Source organism: Neofelis nebulosa, chromosome 4 (genome assembly GCF_028018385.1).
Source record: "Neofelis nebulosa isolate mNeoNeb1 chromosome 4, mNeoNeb1.pri, whole genome shotgun sequence".
Taxonomy (NCBI): domain Eukaryota; kingdom Metazoa; phylum Chordata; class Mammalia; order Carnivora; family Felidae; genus Neofelis; species Neofelis nebulosa.
Genome location: NC_080785.1, coordinates 6,105,632 through 6,130,537, shown reverse-complemented (window position 1 = coordinate 6,130,537; position 24,906 = coordinate 6,105,632). Strand labels below are relative to the sequence as shown.

The 24,906-nt window shown below is 50.5% G+C and overlaps 2 protein-coding genes across 4 annotated transcripts; both read right to left on the bottom strand.

The window, feature by feature from the left end:
• Positions 1–203: 203 nt before the first annotated feature.
• On the bottom strand, positions 204–2,787 carry LOC131508723 (histone H2B type 2-K1). Its single transcript, XM_058723783.1, has 2 exons — positions 2,441–2,787; positions 204–474 (listed from the first exon to the last, which is right to left on the bottom strand). The coding sequence occupies exons 1-2, from the start codon at positions 2,570–2,572 to the stop codon at positions 238–240; spliced, it is 369 nt and encodes a 122-aa protein (XP_058579766.1). The 5' UTR covers positions 2,573–2,787; the 3' UTR covers positions 204–237.
• A 2,483-nt stretch (positions 2,788–5,270) lies between these two features.
• ABCF2 (ATP binding cassette subfamily F member 2) lies at positions 5,271–20,791 on the bottom strand. Of its 3 annotated transcripts, none has more exons than XM_058723778.1 (15): positions 20,639–20,791; positions 19,780–19,977; positions 14,399–14,611; positions 13,720–13,902; positions 13,457–13,628; positions 11,966–12,061; positions 11,033–11,135; positions 9,749–9,844; positions 9,458–9,577; positions 9,283–9,372; positions 8,808–8,918; positions 8,075–8,137; positions 7,747–7,875; positions 6,858–7,061; positions 5,271–5,901 (listed from the first exon to the last, which is right to left on the bottom strand). In XM_058723778.1, the coding sequence occupies exons 2-15, from the start codon at positions 19,934–19,936 to the stop codon at positions 5,764–5,766; spliced, it is 1,875 nt and encodes a 624-aa protein (XP_058579761.1). In that variant the 5' UTR covers positions 19,937–19,977; positions 20,639–20,791; the 3' UTR covers positions 5,271–5,763. The 3 variants fall into 3 exon arrangements, with proteins under 3 accessions (XP_058579761.1, XP_058579762.1, XP_058579763.1); XM_058723779.1 differs by lacking the exon at positions 20,639–20,791 and adding an exon at positions 20,473–20,584; XM_058723780.1 differs by lacking the exon at positions 20,639–20,791 and adding an exon at positions 20,210–20,386.
• Positions 20,792–24,906: the final 4,115 nt, after the last annotated feature.

Genomic DNA, 24,906 nt, shown 5'->3' with positions numbered 1-24,906 from the left:
GCATGAACGGGGGAGGGGCAGAGAGAGAGGGAGACACAGAATCGGACGCAGGCTCCGGGCTCTGAGCCATCAGCCCAGAGCCCGACGCGGGGCTCGAACTCACGGACCGTGAGATCAGGACCTGAGCCGAAGTCGGATGCTTCACCGACCGAGCCACCCAGGCGCCCCACACCTCCCCTTTTCAAATGACCACAGTGTGCGGGAGCAGTTCACCCTTTATTAACGTTAGGTCCTGGGTCACTTGGAGCTGGTGTACTTGGTGACCGCCTTGGTGCCCTCAGACACGGCGTGCTTGGCCAGCTCCCCGGGCAGCAGCAGGCGCACGGCCGTCTGGACTTCCCGGGAGGTCAGTGTGGTTCGGCCCGAGTACTGGGCCAGCCGGGCAGCCTCGCCAGCCAGCCGTTCAAACACATCGTTCACAAACGAATTCATGATGCTCATGGCCTTGGAAGAGATGCCAATGTCAGGGTGCACCTGGGGAAGCAGCAAGACCGTTCTGTTAGCGAGGAGGCTCCGCCCGACCCCGCCAGCCCCAGCCCCGAGTTCGGGACTGCAGGAAGCTGGAGGCAGGGCCGCAAGGCTGCCTCACCAGCCTCTTGCCAGAGGCCAAGCCCGGGAGGTAGGGATTTGGTTTTTTACTACCACATCCGAGTGGAAAGTTTTTCCCACCGGTAGGATGTAATGCGATTAAGGTCCTCGTATGAGCACATGGGAGCATCAGTCTTTGACAAATGGGATCAGTTACACAGCATTTTGCTTTTCTCATTTAATGCGTTCGCATAGTGTTACTCCTCGAGGTGACGTTCCCAGGGGTGAGACAGACCGCCGCCGGGCCCAAGGGTTTACGCGCCTAACTTGGCGGACTGTCACCACATTACATTCCAGAGGACGCACTCATGTGACGCAGCCTCAGCACCAGACTAGGAGTTAGGACACCAGGGTTCTGTGGCCGGACGGTGAATCACCGGAGGACCTCAGATTAAGGCACTCTCCTCTGGGCCTCAGTTTCCTCCTCTGTCACACCAGCTTTTGAGCTAGATGATCTCCAGTCAAACCGGCGGTAGGGGCCCGATAACAACCCTGACGTGTGACCAGGCAGACAGCAAGTGTTTCCCTGGGAGGTGGGAGAGAAGAGACGACCGGCGACGTCCATCAAGCCGATGGTGGACACGGAAGCGGAACGCAGGCTCTCGCCGCCGCCACTGGTTGCCACGGACCACGGGATCAGAGCCTAAACCCCTTGTGTCGTCATCACATCGTTTTCCCCTTGGGGCTGAGGGGCGTAACAGTTAAGTTTCACAGGAGCGAGGGTAACTCACTCAGCAGCTCTCCTTCGCGCGTGCAATCCAGGGCCAACACTTGTTTCTGAGCCCCAAGGTCGGCTGAGCCGCGGGGCTCCCAGACGCTCCCAGCCCCACTTCCTTCAGGGTGCCAGAGTCTGTCCTCCGCTGCCGCCCCTTTGGCCAGCCCACGCCACTGATGGTCCCACCCCCACCCCCCACCCCCCCGACCCGGCCCCACAAAAGCATTCCCAGAGACCCGGGGCGTCAGGTCACCGAAACTGCTAACGGGATCTAAATTCTAGGACCTGCTCGGACAAAGCAGTGAGACTCGGGCGGGTCGGGGAGGCTCAGGGCAGGCAAGACCGCTGTGCTGCCTGCTCCTGGCCCCGCTGAGTGGGCCAGAGGCTTCGAGACCAGGGTGCCTCGTGTACTAGACACACTGTTGTTGGGTGCCCACTGATGCCCCTCAAATACCCGTCAGTGTGCAAATGCCAGGAGTGGGTGCTTCTCCCGGGTGCTCTGGTAGGCCGCATGAACAGAGAGCATTTGGAGCACCTGGGGGTTAAGAGGCGCGACCGGCGGAAGTACGCGAGGGGCCTGCTCAGGGCCGGGGGGCCTGACTGCTGCTGCTGTCAGGTCATGGGGCTCAGTCAGTGCTTTGCGCCTTTACGGACCTTAGTTCCTCATCTGTACAGTAGGCCGGTCCCTCAGCCCCTCGGTGACTGAGTGCTGTGGGGCTGGAAGGCCTTGCCCGAGACCTCAGCTCGCACACACCGCTCCCTGCTCCCGGTCACCACCGACTAGCGCCTCTGGTTTGTACCATGATGCGTCCGGCACGTGATCGTCCTTCAGCTCCACACTTTCGTACGGTCTTGCCTTTTACTTACGTCCCTCCTGACGCTCCGCATAAGCGTTTGGTCCGTCCAGAGCCCCGTAAGCTTCCGGATTGTGGCGGCGTGCTTTAAATGTCTCTGGCGCATCACAGGTGCACGACAGATACTGGGAGGCTGTGGGGACCTCTGAGATCGAGTGCGGCCACTTCACAAGGGGCACGGTGTGCCGGAGGCCCCTCCCCTCAGTGCCGGGGGAAACGGAGTATGACTCTGTCCGGTCGTACTCTGCACACACACGCGCGCGTGCGAGCTCCCCACTCTCACCTGCTTTAGCACCTTGTAGATGTACATGGAGTAGGTCTCCTTGCGCCGGCTGCGCTTTTTGGACTTCTTGTCGCCAGAACTACGGCCCCTCCGGCCCCCCGACTGCTGCTGCTGTCCATGCTCTGCGCTCATCCTCCTGCCCTTCCTAACAGCCGCCTCCTGCTCCTTGGGGGACTTTTATGGGGTCAGCTGCCCACCAGGTGGGGCTGGGGGCCAGCACCTGGGGTGGAGGGGGTGGGCGGGGAGGAGCTTGGCCCATCCCGATCCAGAACATGCTCTGGGTTAATCTTGAAGGAGACTGATAGCTCCCGGCTCTCCCCCAAGTGATTTCCTGGCTCTGAATAAGAAGCCCTCCCACCCCCCACCGTCTCCTCCCCCACCTGATCATCTCCCAGTGTATTACACACTTGTTAAGAGTTCACACACCAGACCACGCCATGAGATCACCCTGCAACCACTGTGCTCAGCTGACTCGAAATGCAGGGGAGCGTCAGGAGGAACACAGGGCACCCCACCACCCCGCTGCCCCCAGAGCCCTGCAATACAGCCAAAGAGGCAAGAGTGACTCACATGAAACAGAGAAGGGAAGGACTAAAGAGGGAGTGTAGGGACAGAGCTCAGAAAAGAAAAATGAGTGAGGGCCGTAGGAGCCAAAGGGCTGCATGGAAGGAGTGGGGATTTGAAGCTGGTCTTGTAGGGTGGGCACAGTTTAAGTGGGGAGAACTGGTCCCCAGAAAGACAAAGCAGAGTGGAATCAATGCGTGCTGAGTACGGTGAGGCTTGGAAGGAAGGCAGAAATGGAGCAGAACCCGAGCCCGGACCAGATGTGGGCAGCAGGGAACCACAGGCTGGGAGGGCCCGGCAGGGAGCGGGTGGGGTGGACTGGAGGAGCCAGAGCCGAGAAACGCTGTCTGCTCTCCATAAAGCAGGTGATGTGGGCTCCCTGTGGAGGTTAGCTGCAAAGGGAAGAAAAAGGCGGCTGTTAAACGGAGGAGTTCTCGCTTTGCCCCTATGTGTGAACAGTGTTTCAGGTTCTTAAGAGAACTTGTGATTACAGAAACCTGGTGCGACATGAACCACAGGCCGGGAGGGAAAGAGGGTTTTCCCAATCAAGAGGAGGTGGGGCAGAGGAGCAAAGACGAGCATCACCTGTCAGTGGGCCAGAGAGCAAGCCTGAGCGGCGCCCACCTCCCCAACCTCACCTCTTCACCTACCTCCCAACATCCGGCTGCCTCTTGCACGCTAAGGTTTAAGAGGACCGGAGGGCAATTCATAATCCGCAACAAAGCACTACTTTTAGGCCTTGGTAGAGAGATCGTGTACAGTGGGCTTTTTAAGCATCCTCCAAGTTTTTGAAACTTTGGCTTGCTTTTTTTGGGGGCGGGGGGAGCGGGGGAGAGACAACCTGTAGCCTATTTCGATTCCTCCACTTCTGAAGCCTCAGCACCTCAAGGCTACGGTGGAGACCAAGGGATTTCAAGGGGAGTTCCTGCCAACATACCCGGGCGCTCCCTTGGCCGAAGAAGCGGAAGCTCTCACCTCCGTTCCCCTCATTCCAGCAGCTCATTCTTGAGGCCATCCTCCCCCCTACCCAAGTCTCTGGACACTCAGGGCAGACAGACTTAGGCTATTTTGCTCCAGGTCCCACAAGAGGCACGAAGCCACAAAGCCAGGCTCAGGGCTGGAGGGCAGAGGAGGAGTCCTAGCCTCACCCCGGCCTCGGCCGTCCAGGGCTCAGCTGCAGCTTCTCACGTCACGTTCACTCTTACTGTCCCTTTTCCCCGGGGACGCTCTTGGACTTCAGGGCCACCTGAGGTCCCACTCACCTCTCAGGTTCGAGTACCAATCCCGCCTTTCCGGACTCACAAGAACTTCCCTCCCTTCCGAACCCTTCTGTGTTTCCCAACAAGTCACAATTGAGCCTCTGATTTATGCCCGGTCTCGTTCGCTAGTCATCGTTGGCTTCCCATTAGATCGTGAGCTCCTTGGGGGTTTGGACACCACCTGGGACTTTGTTTTGGGTGGACAGTCTCAGACGTGCTGCAATGAGCACTGAAAAGTCACGGCTGTGTATGTTTCCCCACAGGGCCGGCCACTGAGGCCTCAGAGGTGATGAAGCCACACCAGTAATAAGGGGCACTGGTGTCCCTGGTGAACAAAGGCTGCGGATGCTTGTCAAGTTCAGACAGACCACGCAGAGCTCTGGGTTGGAAGTAAATTAGATCATGCTAACAAAAATTAAGGCTGAGAATAGGCAAAATAACAAAACTTCCTCATCCCACCCAGGAACGGTGGCTCACAAACCCGTGTGAGATGCAGACTCCCGTTTCATCTCTCTCACCCACCAGATGGCATCAGTAGGGCAGCGCCCGGGGATCTGCAGTTTAACAAGCACCCCCACCCCCACCCCCGCTGGCCCAAGTGCTGTGGCAGAGGCTGCAGCAGGGGAGCCTCCGACCACCCTGAAAAACACGTTCCAGGAGAGTGGTTCTCAAAGTTCGGCCCCCAGACAAGCAGCATCAACAGCTCCTGGAAGCATGTTGGAAATGTTTTACTTCCTGGTCTCACCCCGGACCTACTGAATCAGAAACCCTGAGGCAAGACCCGGTGACCTGTGATACCAAATGAGTCTTCCAGGTGGTTCTGATGTGTGTGTTGTGAGGCAATGGCTAAGAAAAGGCAGAATTTCAATCAAAGGAAGGAGAGAGTTACTCCAGCCCTGCTTGCGTCCATTCCGCCAATTTCCACCCAAGCTCCTGCTGAGGGGATGTGAGTATTGGCGCTGAGGGGAAGAGGGAAGCGAAGGGCCCAGAGACCAGAAAAGGAAGGGAGGGACCATGGCTTCTTCTTTCTTTATTGGACACTTGGTAGATGTCACGCAGGTCTAAAAGTTACACTGTTAAATAATTATTTAAAAACCGACCAGGACTAAAGCCCTGGTCCACAGCTCCAAACCAGAAGCGGAAAGGAATGGGGGCGGTGGGCTGGGGGGTATTCCTCCAACATCACCAAAACCCAGAAAACGAGGACCCTAAGCTCTTTCACAGGCCAACCCAGGATGTGGGCCCTTGGGCTAACCCGCAGGTGCCTCTGGCTGCATCACCATCACGTCAGTAACCAGCAAGGAGCTGGCAGAACAGCCAGCCGAGTCCAGACATGGACAAAAGTAACTGCAAGGACAGGAAACGGACAGGTACTGTCCAGCTGTAGATAAGATCACAGAGTGCAGCTAAGGCAGGTGGGGACAGGGGAGGGGCTGGGGAGCGGTATTGCAGCAATGCAGGAGTGTGGCCCCAGAGGCCCGGCCCAGCCCGGGCAGGGGCTCACACATTGTGGGTCCTCCTGGTGAGCTGGGGCTCCTCGCCCACCAGCTTGGACTTGAGGTGCTCCTTGTAGGCCAGGATGTCTCCAGGCCACTTGGTGATTGTCTGCTTCTCACAGACCCAGATTTCCTGTGCAACCTAGAAAGGAAATCTGAGGCTCAATCCTCCTGGCCAGCACTCTCCCCATCCCTGCCCAAAAGACCACTGTCAGAGGAATTCCAGGAAGAAACCTCCACTGCCCAGTCCCATATGCGGCTCACAGTTCCACTGTCTGTCTGTTCTCTGGGATGCCTAACCCAGGGGTACCGTAACCAGCAGGTTTGGAGCCTTCCAAGCCACAACCTGCTCTGTCTCCTGATTTCCAGCTCCCCGGCAGGGCCTAGAACTGTTTAGAGGCCTCGCCCGCAGCTTCCTGTTCTCTATCCCATCTTTCCCAAAGCTTCAGAGAAATGACCAGCGGCCTTTCCACCAATGACTGGTGGTAGCCCTCTAGTCCAAATCCTCCTTAGTATAATACTACTTCCATGCTGAAGAATCTTGAGACAGTAGTAAAAGCACCCTATCCTCTACCCAACTCCCTCGCCAATTCTGGCTAACATTGCCAAATGCCAAGTAGGCTGATGTCTCCAAACAGCTACTGAAAAAATGAAAGTTTTCCATTAAGGCTTTCTCAGTTTTTCAAAGGGCCATAAAATCTGGTCCTCATCACCCTGTCTACACCCTGAGCCCTTTTCCCAAATCCAATAAACACATATTAAGTGCCCTCCACATGCCATGACTGTGTCCTACCCAACCTTCTCCTCGCCGCCCTCCTCTCTGATTTCTTTTTTTTTTTTTTTTTTTTTTTTTTTTTTTTTCAACGTTTTTTATTTTTGGGACAGAGAGAGACAGAGCATGAACGGGGGAGGGGCAGAGAGAGAGGGAGACACAGAATCGGAAACAAGCTCCAGGCTCCGAGCCATCAGCCCAGAGCCTGACGCGGGGCTCGAACTCACGGACCGCGAGATCGTGACCTGGCTGAAGTCGGACGCTTAACCGACTGCGCCACCCAGGCGCCCCTCCTCTCTGATTTCCACTCCAGCCAGGGGCCTCACCTGCTGAATGAGTCTGAAATCATGGCTGACCAGCATCATACCACCCTCAAACTCGTTGATGGCATCGGCCAGGGCGTCGATGGTCTCAATGTCCAGGTGATTAGTGGGCTCATCTAGGAAGAGCATGTGGGGGTTCTGCCAGGCCAGCCAGGCCAGACACACTCGGCACTTCTGCCCATCAGACAGGTTCCGGATTGGGCTCACCTGCGTGGAACCGCGACATTTACAGAACCCGGTGTTACTCCCACCACACAGCATGACTCACTTTCCTCCCGCTGCTTCTCCATTAATACTGCCACAATTCTACAAAAAGGAAGACCCAAGATCACTGTGAGATGGTACCAGTCTCTCAAGGCCTGTAAGGGATAAATGCGGAAGCCGGAAGCGCTTGCTACTCAGGCCACACCTCTCGCTCTCCCTTGGCACTTAAATCGTAACTAAGTGGAACAATGTGGTGGACCCTCAATCGAGATCTGAGTCCAGGAACTCGTTTTCTAGGTTTCAATTCCCCTCCCCCTCAAGCATTCTGGTTTATCTTGCTAGTCTGGGGCGAAGGCATGTCAGAGACTGGGATGCTATCCCTGCCCCTTCCTCATAATGAGACCTGAATACTCCAATACATACACCTGGGCCAAAGGAAAGCTAGCGGGTTCTTTCAGACGCTAGAATCAAAGGAAGAGACTTTTCAGTAGAACACGTGAATCTCAATCTCAGGGTTGTGAGTTCAAGCTCCACATTGGGCATGGAGCCTACTTTAAAAAGAAAAAGAAAAAGAAAGAGACTTTTGGGACAGCTCCCGAACTTGGGTCGCCAGGGCAGTGCACCCTGGCCGTGTAGCCACAATCTCCCAGTTATCTGGCGCTGTTCCCCCACACCCCCCTGTGCTGACCTGCTGCTTCCCAGTGAGACCATATCGTCCGATGATCTTCCTCATTTCTTCCTTCTCCTTGATCTCTGGGTAGCACTTCATCATGTACTCCAGAGGTGAGAGGTCTAAGTCCAGCTGCTCTTGTAAATGCTACAGGAAAAAAGGAATCCACTCAGATGTGACTGGTGTCCCACTTCAAAAGGAACCTCGCCGGGTTAACTGCTGAGTAACTCTCCACCTCTACCCAGGCACCTGTTCAAGATTCCAGGAGAAGCAGGCAAAAGCTGACTTGGTCACATGCACCCCCCTTTCCACACCCTGGGCATCTCCCGGACCCCAAGGCCTGTACCTGATGGTAACGCCCTATCTTGACATGAGAGTGTTTTCGGATCATCCCGTCTGTGGGTAGTAGCTAGAAAGAAGAGAGTATTAGGTGGAAAGATAAACACACAGAAAGAGAAACTCGTGAGAAGCAGACACAGACAGAGTAGGGAAATAAACATATGTTCACTGAACAAGACTCAGAACTTCCAAATAGAATCTACATCACTACCTCATCGACTGCTATTCTGGCCACTCTAAAAATATTTAGGAAGATGTACTGAAACAGATGTTCTCAAGAGAGGCAAAGATACATACAACACAGTCTACTTAGTAGTTAAAGGTCTACTACGGAAGGTACCACCAGTAAAACAAAGGACTCGTATATATGTACAACATGGGTTTTCTAAAACAAAAACACAGCTCTCGATGCACAGATTCCCTCGAGATGCTCTAGCTGAAAACAGAAAAATGTTGAGGCACATGCATGTATTCTCTCTCTCTCTCTCTCTCTCTCTCACACACACACACACACACACACACACACACACAAACACACTCCCCTCCCTCCCTCTCTTTGAGAAAACCGCTCCAAATCTCAGCACTGCCAATGACAACATCCCCCACCCCGGAAGCTGACTCACTCACCACCAGGGCACTCAGGCGCCTTGAGGGCCTCCGAGAAGCCCCTCACACCTTCCCTCCTCAGACACAGTAAGCACCTACTCTTGGAAGTCCCATGCCCCAGCCTGGCACCATACCTCTCCGGTTAGCAGCTTCAGAAGAGTTGATTTCCCTGCTCCATTGGGCCCCACCAGAGCCACTCGTGTATCGAGATCGATTCCAAATTCTAGATTGTTGTAGATGCAGGGCTGAGTGGATGAGAGGGATGAATATGAGGTTAGGTTACCAATCAATCAATCTGGCTGGCAGATTAGCCCTGTCATGTCCCCCATCGCCACCGGAGTAGGCGGGAGTATGGAGGAGGGAGGAAGCTCTCAGAGCAGACCCCAACCCACTGCCTCCACCCGCCATCTCAGCTGAGCAATTTTCCAAGTACTTGAAGAGGGGCCACTCAAGTCCCTGGATGAGGCACCTAAGCTGGTATCCCTGAAAAGTCCTGTGCACCGCACAGGTTAGCAGGCGTGTTGAGCAAAGAACCGGAGACTCTCCCAACCTGTTGACGCTTATCTTGTAAAATGTGTCCCAGCCTCCCAACCACCCAGGAGGACTCACCCCGTCTTTTGTATACTTGAAGCTCACGTTCTGCACCATGATGACAGGTGGAGGAATCTTGCCACACGGTGGGAAATAAAATGACAGGGTCTAGGAGAAGGAGAGGGCATTTTCCGGTTAGATCATGTCTCCTCCGCCTCACCTCGGGCACTAACTCCACTCGCTCGGACCCCACCTTGTCACTCACGACCCTTTCTGTCAGTCCTGATGCCATCATTTTCTGTAGCGTTTTCTCCTTGCTCTGGGCTTGCCGGGCCAGCTTCGCGCTGCCATGACCAAACCTAGCGATGTAGTTCTGAAAGAGACCAGAAATGGGGCTTGTAGCAGGGGCAGGTATCAAGCAACCCTCCTTAAATGCGGGGTAGATACCGACGACAACGTCTTCCTGACACCCGGCACCCCGAACTCCCCACGTACCATCCCCCAACTCTCCACGAGAACGTGAGCTCATCTACAACTGCCCTACCTTCATGTGTGCGATCTGATCTTGCTCCCAGTGAAACCTCTTCATCTGGTTCTCTTCCAACTCCAGCCGTGTCTTCACATACTGATCATAATTACCCTGAAGAGAAATATGCCAGGTAAGGCAGGCAGTTTTAGCCTCGGCCCCGGGTTCTCAGGGTTTAGGGAGATGCGAGATGGCATCGGACTTGGCCCTGGCTAGAAGACTGTGCAGTAGGGAAAGAGGAAGGACGTTGGCAAAGTAAACCCTAACCTAGAACCTGAAGTCTTTCCATTTGTGTGCCTCTCACTCTTAGCTTAGCCGGAGCAGGGCTCCAGATCAAATCCTCAGGTTAGCCGTAAAGACACCCACAGCACCAACAGTAGCCCTGATCACAAGCGTCATACGGACATCATGAGGCTCACAGCCTTCCAAGAGGACCTCCTACCAGTCCCCACCCTTAGAGGCTCAAGCCCCATGCAGGCTACAGAAACTGCGCCCAGGAAGGAAGACAGCAGACCAATCAGATTTAGGCCCTAGCAAATGCTGCACAATTGGACTGCCATGGTTTCTATCTGCAAAGAACTGGACTCAACCTAAATATTCATCAGAAAGGGTCTGACAAATAAAGGAGTGGATAGCTACACAATGAAATATTATGCAATTACTGAAAAGCATGAGGTGGATCTATAACTATTCATATGAAAAGCAGCGCAAGATATATTAAAACGTAAAAGCAACCTACAGAAGAGAGTGATTATTAGTATTACAGCTGTGATGTGTATACACAAAATTGTCTACAAATCCGTGCAAGTACACGTAAAATCTCTGGAAGACTATATGAGAAGTTATTAATACTCCCACAGTGAGTATAACTATGAATGAAAAGGACTCCTATTTTTTCTTTTTTTTAAATACAGATAATGAAAAGGCAAGGCAGACAAGTGGGCTGTTGAGATCCGGACTCCCAGTCTTCACGGAAAGAGAGGTAAATGGGCTGTCACAAAGCAGAGTTAAGCAGTCATTCAAGAAGGCGGGGATCGGCAGGCCCTGCCTGGGCACCATGCAAAGTCAACCTCTTTACCATAAGGCACACACATCACGTACACAGGCTGCCAATCAATGGCCTACAACCTGAGAGCAACTACTTTGAGACTAAAATAGAACAAGCGGCAGGACTCCTTGTCCACATCTTTTTATAGCAATAGGTAGAAAAGGGCTGCTAAGTCTGTTTTGTTTTTTTTAAAGGAGACCTTCAAGGAACTGGTAAGCGCTGAGGTTGCTCTGCAGACGCTGGGGCCTACTCACCGTGTAATACTTCAGTTTCTTGTTGTGCATGTGAATGATGTTGGTGCAGACACCATTCAGAAAGTCCTGGGAATGGGAGACGAGGACCAGGATGCGCTTAAAACTGCAAAGCCAGAGAACCAGTCAGGGAGGTGCTCCAAACTGTGACGGTCCACAGCAGGGGAGCTGAGAGGCCCAGAAAACCTTCATCCTTTCCCATCCTGAGCACCCGTTAGATTTAGCAGCCAATTCCCGGCTCTCAGCAACCACCTAGGCCACCAGTGCACCATCTACCCGGAACGACACTTTGACCCCTTTCAGTCTGACTTTTCTCCATCTTCCGTTCTAATTTTCAGCAGAACGGAGATGGCAGCTTAACAACGATGGTAAAAACAAGCGTATGTACACAAACATATCCATAAATGTATGTAACACTGTGGGTGGGAAGAACTGGAACAGGCGCAATAAAAATCACTGTGCTCCTCTTTTTGAAAGAAGGTACCAGTCACTGCAGAGACCGCTAAAAGCCTTCCCTCAGAGTCGGTACAGTATTCCGGGTTATTCAGTGCTGCAGCCATACAAGGACCATTGCCACATCAGCTAGGTTTCCTTTGCTACTGCATCATGATCTTAAGTGGGAATCCTTTCTTTATATGACGCATATAAATACGGTTAAGAGAAAAATACAGTCTTTGATAAAGGTGTTGTATTTTAAATGGAAGAACCAGAAAGTCAAAAAACTTCACACATTTCAGGCTAAAAAAAAGAATCAAACCAAATGGTCTCCCCGAAAGGTGCTTACTACTTTTTCAATCTGGCCTTCACCCGGCCTCGCGTCAGTTCATTTTCTCATTGCTCTAGCATCACTGCGGTTTCCGGGCACCCACTCCCTTTAGACTGCTCAACTCCCCCTTCAGGACCTGCCCGTTCCCAACCCCATCCCTACCCCCTTACGTCTTTAATTCTTCTTCCAACCACACACAAGCATCGAGGTCCAGGTGGTTAGTGGGCTCGTCCAGCAGCAGCATGAAGGGCCGAATGAAGAGGGCTCTGAAGGACAGGAGAGGAGACAGAGCCCCTTCAGTCTAATGGGCGCTACACAGGAGGGGACTTGCCTGCTACCTGCAACCCTGGTCAGGTCTGGCTTGAGTCCTGAAACCAATTCTAGGTTCTACGCCTGAGAGGAAAGGGGAGAATGAGGAGAGAAACGAGAGTTGAAGAGCTGAGATGAAAGGGCAGAAAACAGGGCTGAGAAGCAGAGGGATGGTGCAGTTTGAAGATAAGGTTGTAAAAGTCCTTACGAGTCTGCAGGTCTTTCACGCTGAAGTTGGTGACCGTCAGGAAGACAAAAGGATAGAGGAGATAAACTGCTAAAGCAAAATAGCATCCAAGTTAAATCGATGGGGTTGCCAGCCTTTAGCAAGGAGGGCAAAAAATGTTCTTTTCTTAGATGGAATGTCAAGACAGGAGACGCAAGGGGACAGCACTGGTTCCCACATCTGCAGTCACCGCACTGCAGAGCTTTTTAGAAATGAAATTTCTGGGCACCAAATTCCAGTATTCCAACCACAGAGATATGAAGAAGAGGCTAGGAAATCTGTACCTCTGCAGCTCCCTAGATGAACGGAGGTGGCTAATCCTTGCACGTGGAACCACTGCTCTCGGCTCCAAAGCACACGCAGGCAGCTTTGCTAAAGCAGCAAGTGTCACCAATTCACTTGGCAGAGAAATAGGGGAGTGAGGGAACCACCTACTTAGCTGGGGACTTTCTGGGGGGACCGCTGAGGGAATGATGGTCTACACAAACTCACTTTGGGTCCAGCTCACAGGGGGATAAGGAAAGATCGCTTAACAGCTGTCTAATATTTTATCTTTATACAGCAACAATTAGAAGGACTGAAATACAAAAAAGGATAGGATGGGAGTCAGGAAGAAAGAAGAAATGGACCCGGTCTACCATTTTACCCAAGGCTGATCCCAGGATTCCTAAACACTGTGCCAGAGATCCAACAATGGTCACTTCAGCCAGGAGGCTCGCGCCTTAGCCCACGCATACCACCCCTCCTTCACACTGCTGATGTCGTGTCTCGTCTGGCACTTACTGACCCCTGACCTCTGTTCTTTTTTTAAATTTTTTTTTTTTCAACATTTTTTATTTATTTTTGGGACAGAGAGAGACAGAGCATGAACGGGGAGGGGCAGAGAGAGAGGGAGACACAGAATCGGAAACAGGCTCCAGGCTCTGAGCCATCAGCCCAGAGCCTGACGCGGGGCTCGAACTCACAGACTGTGAGATCGTGACCTGGCTGAAGTCGGACACTTAACCGACTACGCCACCCAGGCGCCCCATCCTGACCTCTGTTCTACACAGTTCCACTGGAGTGAGCATCCGACCCTGAAGGAACTGGGGAACTACAGACGGTAGAGAAGGAGAAAGGAAGTCACCTGGCGAGGGCAACCCTCATTCTCCAGCCCCCACTGAAGTCTTTCAGCTTCTTGCGCTGCATGGCAGGCGTGAAACCCAGTCCGTGCAGGATCCGCGAAGCCCTCATCTCCGCCTTGTCGGCATCCAGCTCCTCCAGTCGCTCGTAGAGCTCCATGAGCTTCTCACACTCCGCTGTGGGCGGCATATGGCTCGTGAGGCTCCCCGGGCCTTTCCTGGGAGGAAGCCCACCCCCCGACCCCCCGTCCCAAGTTGGGAGCCCTACCGTCCTCGTGAGCCAGCCGCTCAGCCTCCCTCTCCAGCATGGCCCGCTCCGTGTCGACTTCCATGACACACTGCAAGGGTGTCTTGTCACTAGGGGGCATTTCCCGAGTCAGATGGTAGATGTCAATGTGCTCGGGGATGGGCACTTCCCGTTTCCCAATAGCAGAGAGCAGCATGGACTTTCCTGAGGAGGGCAAGCAGAGAGTGGGCAGAGGACACTCGGCACAGTTCTGCCTGTCATTCCCCTGCATCAGCTCCTCCGCTCCAGCCAAACCACGACCTCGCCGTTTTGTGGAGCACCTTCCTTCCTCCCTTCCTTCCTTCCATTTGTTCAAATCCTACTACCAGTCACCCCCACCCCCCCCCGGGCTACCTTTCCGACCTTCCTCCAATTCTTGTCCCACCCCTCCTGCGTGAAGTCAGTTCGCCTACAGCGGCCTCGCACACCACCACTCCTGCCCCTCCCGCCCACTTCTCCAGCACCTACTGTCTGTAACTGCTCACGTGTTACTTACCACACACTGCTCTGTACTGCTAGTTCCTTTTCCCTGGACATATGTGGTCTCCCACCCATACTGTAAACTCCTTGCTTTGCATATAGCTGGTGCTAAGTAAATACTTGCTGAGTGACAGACGAGCCAAGGAGAGACACCTCCCACCTCGCCTTCCAAGGGCCTCACCAATTCCATTTAAGCCAATGAGGCCATAACGACGGCCTGAGTTTAATTCCAGTTTGGTGTCACTGAGCAGCTCTTGACCATGAAAGGTGAGGGAGAGGTTGATAATGTGGGCATCAGTACTGTTGGGGTGAGAGGCAAGGACACCGGTGACAGCGCGAGCAGCAGCTTTCTTCATCTCAAAGTCCTCTAGCTCCTTGGTCAGCAAATCCACTTCTGGAGACAGGAAAGAAGTTTGGGAATAAGACAGACCCTGCTCTCGCACTAAGTCACGTCCTACAGCATTCGGACAGTTCAGTCAGTAGAGAATCAGACTTTTAAACTGAGGGTCCAGGGTTCAAGTCCCTGTGTGGGCATTTGTCGCTTTTGCCCCTTACTCAGATTACCAAATGTTGTCATATCAAGCCCGAAATGCTGAAAAAGGCATGCCCTGTAGGACCTGGTTCAAGATCGAGTGGAGGTGATTCACATGTTTCACAAGCTTTCAAGAGTGTACAGATCTGCCCTAACACCCTTCTTTCACGGACTACTTTTTACTTCACAACTTGTTCTTTTTTTTTTTTTTTTTAACTTTTCTAAGACCAGCGGCAAAACAGACTTTATTTCTGTTTAGCTACCTATTGCTGAAATGTGTAAGCCAGGCCTAAAGAGAACATACAAAAAAAAATAGAAAATATTAGAAAACATTTTCTGGCACCTTTTCAGGTTTCCTAAGATCATGTCATTTTGGCATTTTCTTCCCATAAACACGACCAATTAAATCACAGCACAAAAGAGAAAAACATTGTGTCAAGGCAGGGCAATAACAAAACAAAATACCAGCTTTTTTAAGAAATGGAAATATACATACACAGGTAAATAACCCATAATAAGCAAAAGGCTCTATAGAATCACAACTTGCTCTTTTAATTCTAACCTCTCTTGTTCTTTTTTTTTAAATGTTTATTTTTGAGAGAGAGAGATAGAGCACGAGTAGGGGAGGGCAGAGAGAGGGAGACAGAGGGTCTGAAGTGGGCTCCACACTGACAACAGAGAGCCTGAGGTAGGGCTTGAACTCACAAATGCGGGATCACGACCTGAGATGAAGTCAGTTGCTCAACCAACTGAGCCACTTAGGGGCCCACTTCTCTTGTTCTTAAATGACATAAATGCATGAGGGGAATGGCCAGAACTCTCAATGTGTTAAAGAATTAGTCCTAAAACCTAAAAGCAGACACTACAGAAGTACCATTTTCTTATTCCATGACCTACTGGAATTCCATACTCCAAATATACTTCTCAAAGTTTTTTACTTATTTGAGAGAGAGAGAGAAAGAGAAAGAGAAAGAGAAAGAGAGAGAGAGAGAGAGAGAGAGAGAGACAGACACAATGCACATGTGTGTGCAAGCAGGGAGGGGCAGAGAGGAAGAGAGAATCCCAAGCAGGATCCACGCTGTCAGTGCAGAGCCCGAGTTCAGAGCCAAATGTAGGGCTCAAATTCATGAACCATGAGATCATGACATAAGCTGAAATCAAGAGTCAGATGTTTAACCACCTGAGCCACCCAGGTGCCTCAAGATATACTTCTGAGCAGCACAGAAGGGACCAGTGTGAGAAAATGCACAAAGGGATCAACACAGGCAGAGCCACGGCTGGGAAAACCAGACGCTCCCAAATCTGGAGGGTTTAAGAGATGCAAACTGACCATGAGCTGTTGTGCCTTGGTGGTTTTTCAGGCATCACTACATCTTAAGCCTGGGAAGAACTATCACTACTAATGGCTAAAAATGTTGAGTTTACTCTGTGCTACACCATTGTTCTCCATCTATCTTAATCCTTACAACACGTAGGAGATATACACCGACAATCCCGCTTTTATAAGTGAAAAAGCCAAGTAACACAGCCAAGGTCGAAAAGGCTAGTTAGCGACAGAGCCAGAACTTGAACCAGGTGACCTTAACTATGTCACTATACCACCTTTCCATAAAGAAAAGTGCCCATAAAGCATTACTGAAAGTGGGACAGAAATGGGGGTGGAAGGAGTCCCGGTAAGCTTCTTCGAAAAGAGTAAGGCAATTTATGTACGTTTTAAGGAAGCAGTCAGAAACTACACCTGAGTTTCCACTACTACGAGAATTTGCTGATTTTTAAAAATTTTAATGTTTATTCATTTTTTCGTGTGAATGTATTATCAAGTTGGTTTCCATACAACACCCAGTGCTCATCCCAACAGGTGCCCTCCTCAGTGAATCTGCTGATTTTTTAGTCTTTGTTACCCTTACCTATGTTCCCTGAGTGACTTCACAGAATCCTTGGAATGAGAAGAGTGTGTGCTTGTCCACAGGAAAAATAAAGACAGGGTAGAGGGGTGAAGACAGCTGTCTCCTGGGGGAGAGCAACTCCACGGGAGAGGGTGTGTGGTGGTTAGTCACAGGTCATTCTCTGAATACCCCATCCTGTGGGGTGATTACGAGCTGGTGCTAAACCTGCTCTGCCTTCAAGGAGCCAACGCTTGGGCAGGGGCTGCCCCACTAGACAGCTGGCGGGCACTCTGTCCGCAGCTCTGGGTACAGTGTTAGAAGTAAGTGCTTGATGAGTACTTTTTGAATGGAGATCAAAGTTTTTGTTTTGACTCGCATGAAGAAATTTTCAGTCCCTTTTCTACACGGTTGAGTTACCAGACTTCCCACAACTCCGATTCTTGCCAATCCCTATTCCAGATGCTGAGAAGACAGAGTAGGAAGGAGTTTATGATCTAGATCCAGGAGTCGGTAAACTTTTTCGTGAAGGGCCAGATGCTAAATATTTTAGGGTTTATGAGCCAAGTGGCCAAATCAAGATCTGTGAAATGTAACCACTTTAAAAATGTAGAAAACCATTCTTAGCTGGGGGTTGGGATGGAGGTTAAAAAAAAAGGCCGGCCAGATTTGGCCAACAGCATGTTTTTATAAAGTTCTATTGAAACACAGCCACACTCATCATTTACACAGCGCCTAAGGCTGCTTTCACTACAATGGCAGAACTGAACAGCTGCAACAGAAACCATATAGCTCACGAAGCTACAAATATTTACTATCTGGATCTTTACAGAAAAAGTTTGCCGACCCCTAGTCTAGATCTCCATCTGCTCAGGTAAGAGGAAGACCAAAACTAAGGGAAAGCTAATATACCATTTTCTCTTGATCTCTTCGAGTTGACAGCATCTGTGACCTAAGTCATCTCCTAAGCTTCAGAAGGAGACTTAAACAGACCTCATTTTCCTAGCCTACAGCATCCCAGAAAACACTTGTCACTTAAAGACAAATGAACAGCACTGAATAAATGGAAAAGGGATTTTGAAAGAAACTTCATCACGGAGAATATTGTAGACTTCACAAGAAGTCTCTTTCTACTTATTCCCCAACAAGAGGACCAGCTGAACTCCAGTGCCTGTCTTGACGAGTCTCACATTCTAAAGTAGGTTAATCTGTCAAAAGTCACTTTCTTTGATACACATCTCGATCTTTCCATACCTTACTACCTAAGGAAGACTGTGTGGCAATGGCAATCAGTAAAGGTTGGAGAACGGTAACCTATAGCATCACGTAATCTCAAACTCAGGAGAGAGGACCCAGTCTTGGGAGAGGAAGCAGAAATGACACAGGTCCCTGGCAATAAGAAATGTTTTGAGGGGCACCTGGGTGGCTCAGTCGGTTTAGCATCTGACCCTCGATTTCGGCTCAGGTCATGATCCCAGGGTCGTGGGATCGAGCCCTACGTTGGGTTCTGTGCCGAACACGGAACCTACTTAAGATACTCTCTCCTCCCTTCCTCTGCCCCTCTCCTCCACTCATGCTAATAAAAAATTGAAAAATTGAAAGACAGAAAAAAGTTTTGAAAGGGCTGGAAAGAAAACAAAGGTCACATTTCACAACAGTAGCTCCCTGAGGAAGCAAGGTGAAAAAAACCAAAGATCTATTACTGAGATGGGGATTCCACAGCTGGGTTCCCTGAAAAATCCCATTTTCCAAGGAGCAAAGAAAGGTAAACAAGATATTTGTGATGGGAACAGTGGACAATAGTCTCAAGAGGGAGTCACTTTGCTACCTTTCCGATTCAGCCAGAATAACTGATGACACACCTATAGAGCTGATGACAGACATTGCTTAACCGTGGTTCCTGAGGGCCTAGACAGGACCGAGCCTTTCTAAAATAGAGGTCACAACTCAGCCTGCTCATCCACACTCCCGTTATTCTCAACTTGGCAATCCTCCACCACTCCAGCCAGGAATAAAATTTCCCCATGGCCTGACCTTACTGAACCAGCTTTCTCCCATAATTCTTATTTTGGAGACAATTCCTACCACTCAGCTCTCTCTCAATCACTTTTAACTCCCCCTTTTCTGAATTCCTATCTGTTATGACTTGCATTAGTAATTCCGCTCTCCTCTTCAAACATTTACTTAGTATCTCAGTCTGCAAGGTTAGGCCTATCACCCAAGACACATGGTCCCTGCACTCAAAAGGTAAACAACGTATAGAAACACAAGAGACAACATAAAAAGTAACACCATTGAGACAGCATAGGGGTATAGTGAATGGTACTACTTTAAAGGTCAGGTTTGATGGGGGAAAGATTTTGCTATCCTGAGCTAGGCCCTAAGAAAAATGTCAAATGTAGCTACGCGCACAAAAATTGTGGTATTAGAACTTTAGTGTAAAGGGACAAAAATGTGACTAGTGAAGGGACGGTGACAGTCCGGATGGAGCGGGTCTGTTCAGGGAATCTTCAGGGGGACAGAAAAGGAGGCTGGGAACAGGCTGGCAAGGGCCTGGAAAATTCTGTATCACACACTGCCATGTTTCCTTAGCTGGACCGTTAAGCCAGCAGATGGTTCATCCTGCGTCGGCATGGAGCACGGTGCCTAGCGCTTGAGAGGTGCTCAATGAATATTTCCCCGAATATAAACAACAGGAGAGCATCTCTTCGCTAGGAAAACTCCATAAAACAGTTCCTAAGTTTCTCTCTTGGTACAGTCACTACCCCTGGAAGGACAGAGGTATAACGTGGCAAAGAACCTGGCGCACTGACCACCATGTGCAGAAATGCACGAAACTGAGAAAAGGGCAAGGAAATGACCCCCTGCTCCCAGGGCGGCGCCCGGAGCAGCAAGGCAGCACAACACCCATAGATGTGTCTGCCACTAGCTACGTGAGCACCTTGTGTCCAGTCTCCCTGATCAGTAACAAGAAGGCACCAGCTGCAACTCTAATTGGTTCGGTTCACTGTGAAAAGTTCTGCGGCACCAGACTTATCCTCCAGGGCCGCCAGCGTCAGGACTCTGGCTCGGGCTTGGGGATCCATCCATCCATCCATCCATCCATCCATCCATCCATCCCAGGAGCCCACCTCTCCCTCCATTCACCTGTGGTCTCTCGGCCATTGGCCTCATTTTTCTCCTCGGCCACCTGTGGTTCTGTGACCGCGTCTCCGTTCTCTTCGTGGCCCTTCCTGGGCCGCTGTCGCGCTTTGGCAGCTTCCTTCTTCTTGGCTGCCTTCTTCTTGGCCAGGTCAGAGGGCATGGTGATGAGCCACAGGGGGTACGAAACTGTTCTTAGGGAGCCTGCAGGGAGGCAAACACCCCCAAAAGTCTCAACTTGCGACGGAATGCCTGGGCCCTGCCCCATCCCGCTCGGGAATTTTCCCATCGAGCCGCCGAGCGCCAGCTCCGCCCATGCCTCGCCGCTCCCCATTTTGCCAGGGTCTCACAAGCCAATTCTGGTCCCCGGCCGCTCTTCTAATCTTAACATCTCTTCCCTCAGGCTCCGTCCACCAATCCCCACGGGCTGCCTCACTCTGGAAACGCTCCTCCTTTCACGGCCTCCAGTCAAGGACCAGGTTCTGCCCCCTCGGCAGAGATCCCCGTCTCCGGTTTCCCCACAACTTGGCGCTCCGCGCTCCAGCCGGCCGCCTCGCTTTGCCGGGCTTCCTCCTCCCGTCCGCCTCAGGCCTCCTCTCCGTCGTTCCCCCCTCCACACCACCTAGCCGTCGGGCCCAGCTTCTTCCCGGGACGCGCTCGGCTTCCCCTCGTGAGTCCCCTCAGGGTCTCCGCACTCACCATCCCCTGAACCTCCCCCGGCCCCCGCCCGTCAGCGTCTCTCCCTCGGCCCTTTCTTCTCCTTCGCAGCCTCCTCCATCTCGACCCCGTCCCTCCTCCTTCTCTGCTTCCCTCCCCCGCCTCACCGGCCAGCACCCTCCCCCCGGCGCCCCTTCCCCCAACTCACTGGGCCTCGCCGCTCGGCCTCTGTCGCAACAGAGCTGCTCCTTGGGCTCCTCCGCGTGCGGCCGGCTCACCAGCCAATCACGGCATCGCGCGGCTGTCGGCGCGCCGCCGCGCAGGATCCTGGGAAGTGTTGTTCTCCAGTCGCGGCGGCCGGGGGGGAGACCCCTCCTCGAGAACTACCGCCTGTGGCAGGGGCCTCCCCGGCCCGCGTGATGTCATCAGGCGGCGCGAGGCCGGCGGGGGGAGGGGGAGCGGGATTAGTGTCCGGGAACCCGCAGCCAGCCTGCCCGCTTCGGGCCCTGGAAACTGCAACTCCCACACTGCTCCTCCGGTAAGGGGCTGGGCCTTCCAGGCTTTACCCCACCTCTCGAAAATCTGTCGAGTTCTGTGGAGGCACTGAGCTCTTAGGGCCGCACAGCCGGCTCAAACAGCAGGGCGACGGACTACACTTCCCAGCAGGCATCAGGCGGGAGTGCGTCGAAACAATGGGAGAGAAGAGGGGGGAGGTGGAGGGACAAGGAGGAAGAGTGAAGCGGCTGGGAAGAGGCGGCCCGAATAGGAGGCGCATCACTACGAAGATGATGCGAAGAACAGAAATCCCTGAAAGAAAGGCGTCCTCGTTTTATGGGACTGAGATCTTAGAGGCTGGTCTAGTGTTAGCCAAACTTTTAGAAGGTGCCGAACGTTCTTCCTGAACGTTGGCCGCTTAGCCTACACTCTCTGGAATTGTTAGATTCCCATCAAAGCCGTGTAAGTCTGGTGGTAAGAGCTCTGAAGTTAAAAAAAAAAAAAAAAAAAAAGACCCATTTCCTGAGTTCAGCGGTATCATTGGTTAGACATGTAACCTTGCCCGTTACTTTTCTTTTGAGCCTGACTGTTTAAAATCCCTCAGACTTCTCACCTACATTGTAACCCCCAAATTTGTAGCCTCAAATACAAGGAAGGCCCTTTGTGACTGACCCTGTTACTTCTCCAGGCTTCTGATCAGCGGTGCTTCACCATCAGTGACACAGCTGGAGAGAGGCAAAATGAAGCGTTTACTCCTTTCGAGCACATTCTCCAAATTGCCCTACCCGAGGTAAAAAACAAAAACAAAAACTCACTCCTCTCTCCAGAGAACTAGTTTTCCTCTTCAAACTTGATGCTTCAGTAGAATCTACTTGTATTTCAAGTAAGCCTTGCCATTTCATACCTTCATGCCTTTCAGCATAGCTTTTTCTACAAGACCCTCCACCAATTAAGTGCCCACTATGCGTTAGGCTCAGAGCTAGATGCTGGAGTTGCAATGGAAACAAGTTATTCCCTGACCTCAGGGAGCTCACGATTAAGAAGGAACATTTAAAGAGTAAATGGGTGCCTCGGTGGCTCAGTTGGTTAAGCGTTGAACTCTTGATTTTGGCTGAGGTCATGATCTCGTAGTTTGTGAGATTGAGCCACATGTCTGGCTCTGTGTTGTCAGCACATAGCCTGCTTAGGATTCTCTCCCTCTGCCCCTCCCTGGTGCACGAGCTCTATCGGTCTCTCTCTCTCAAAATAAATATACGTTTAAAAAATATTTAAAGAGTAAACAGACCATGACATTCAGGTGATAAGTGCCATAAAAGAAGTGACTTATGCATGCTGTTCGAGTATGTAGGTGGGGCTCACTTGACGTAGCATAACTAAGACCATGAATTCTGGGGGCAGACTGCCTTCATTCAGACCTCTCCTCTATCATTTACAGTGTGTGACCTTGGGCAAAATACACCCTCCTCTGTAAAATAGGAATGATGATAGTACTTACCTCATACAGTTGTTAGATTAGAGTTTAATTTTTGTTAATTGGCTAATTATTACTTAGCTGGAGTTCTGCTAGCTGAACTCTGCTACTAGTAGAATCCTTAAGTATGCACTAGATATTTATTTAACATATTTAACAAATATTAAACACCTACTATGGGCGAGAACATTGTTTTAGGTAAAGAATATAGACAATAGTTAACTGATTGCAAAGCCTTTCTTTATGAAGCAAAGAACTTATATATGGTTGTGGATCATATAAAATCACTCATCCAAGCACCTAGCCTCCTGGGAGCACTGTTGACCATATGCCTCCCTCTCCCAGCCTCATTAAAACACGTGGTTACAAGCAGGTTACAGGTTACAGAGAACTAACATTTATTATGCTCTTACATCTATGCTATCCCATTTAATCCCCCCCAATAAATTCTGAGGTGGGTATTATTACCATTTTGCAGATTAGAAATGAAAGCACAGAGCTGTTAATAAAACAACACTGCTGGTAGGAGACAGTACCAGGATTTAAGGCTGGAATCTTCTGGTCCCAGAAATTCAGCTTTGTAAAATGGCTTGGGCTGGCCAGAGAAAGACAAACTAGCTACTTCTCTGAAGCCACGTGCATAGCAACGAATCACATCCATGATTTCCCATTATCAACAGTTGCTGGGCAGAGTCTCCCCCGGCACAGCAAGAGTGGCTTAGAAAAATTATTGGCCACTTAGGAGGAATTCTGCCATTCCCATGGAAGGGCTGGATCTCTTTCAGGGAACAGACCTGGGGATGGGTGGGGGGAAAATGGGAGGGAGAGTCAGAGAGAGATGTGGGTAGAGAGGAGAAAAGAAGAATTGCCAAGTATGAAATATCACAGAAGGTCAGTGCTAGAAGCAAAAACATTTGGTCAGACTCTCTCTAAAATATGAAGAAACAGGGGTACATGCTGGCTCTGTTTATGGAATGTGCAACTCTTGATCTTGAGGTCATGAGTTCAAACTCCATATTGGGTGTAGAGCCTGCTTTAAAAAATTAAAAAATAAACTATGAAGAAACTGAGACCCAACGAACGAAATATCTCATCCAGAACTACCTAGAAACTTAGTAACTGAGAAGGGTCTGGAACTATGTTGTTCAATGTGTTAGACAGTAGCCACATGTAGCTATGGAGCACTTGAAATGTGACTAGTCCGAATTGAGATGTTCTATAAGTGTAAAATGATCATTAATTTCAAAGAGCATGCGTGGATACAAAGGAGGCAAGGATATGCAGTGGGGAAAAGACTGTCTCCAACAAATGGTGTTGGGAAAAGTGGAAAGCTACATAAAAAAAGGAGGAGGAGGAGGATGGGGAGGAGAAGGACCACTTTCTTAAACTATACACAAAAATAAACTCAAAATGGGTTAAAGACCTAAATGTAAGACCTGAAACCATAAAATTCCTAGAAGAAAACATAGGCAGTAATCTCTTTGACATTAGCCATAGAAACATTTCTCCAGATAGGTCTCTTTCAGCAAGAGAAATAAAAAGCAAAACTAAACAATTGAGACTATACCAAAATAAAAAGATTCTGCACAGCAAAGGAAACCATAAACAAAACAAAAGACAACCCACCGAATGAGAGAAGATATGTGTAAATGATATATCCAATAAGGGGTTAGTATCCAAAATATATAAAGAACTTACAAAACTCAACACCAAAAAAAAACCCCAAATCCAATTTTAAAAATGGGCAGAAGACACGAGCAGATATTTTCGCAAAGTAAATGGCCAGCGGACACATGAAAAGATGCTTAACATCGCTAATCATCAGGGAAATTCAAATCAAAACCACAATGCGATATCACCTCCCATTTGTCAGAATGCCTAAAATCAAAAGGATAAAAAACAACAAATGTTGGTGAGGATGTGGAGAAAAAGGGATCCTCATGCACTGCTGATGGCAATGCAAACTGGTGCAGCCACTCTGGAAAACAGTATGGAGGCTCCTCAAAATATTAAAAATAGAATTACCATATGATTTAATAATTCCACTATTGGGTATTTACCTAAGGAAAATGAAAACCCTAATTTGAAAAGATACATACACCTCTATGTTTACTGCAACATTATTTACAAGAGCCAAGTTATGGAAGCAATGCCAAGTACCCATTGATAAATGGATGGGTAAAGAAAATGTGATATGTACACACACACACACACACACACACACACACACACACACACACACACAGTGGAATATTACTCAGCCATAAAAAGAATGAAATCTTGGGGCGGCTGGGTGGTTCAGTCGGTTGAGCCTCCGACTTTGGCTCAGGTCATGATCTCACGGTTCGTGAGTGCGAGCCCCGCGTCGGGCTCTGTGCTGACAGCTCAGAGCCTGGAGCCTGCTTCTGATTCTGTGTCTCCCTCTCTCTGACCCTCTCCCATTTACGCTCTGTCTGTCTCTGTCTCAAAAATAAACATTAAAAAAAATTTTTAAAAAGAATGAAATCTTG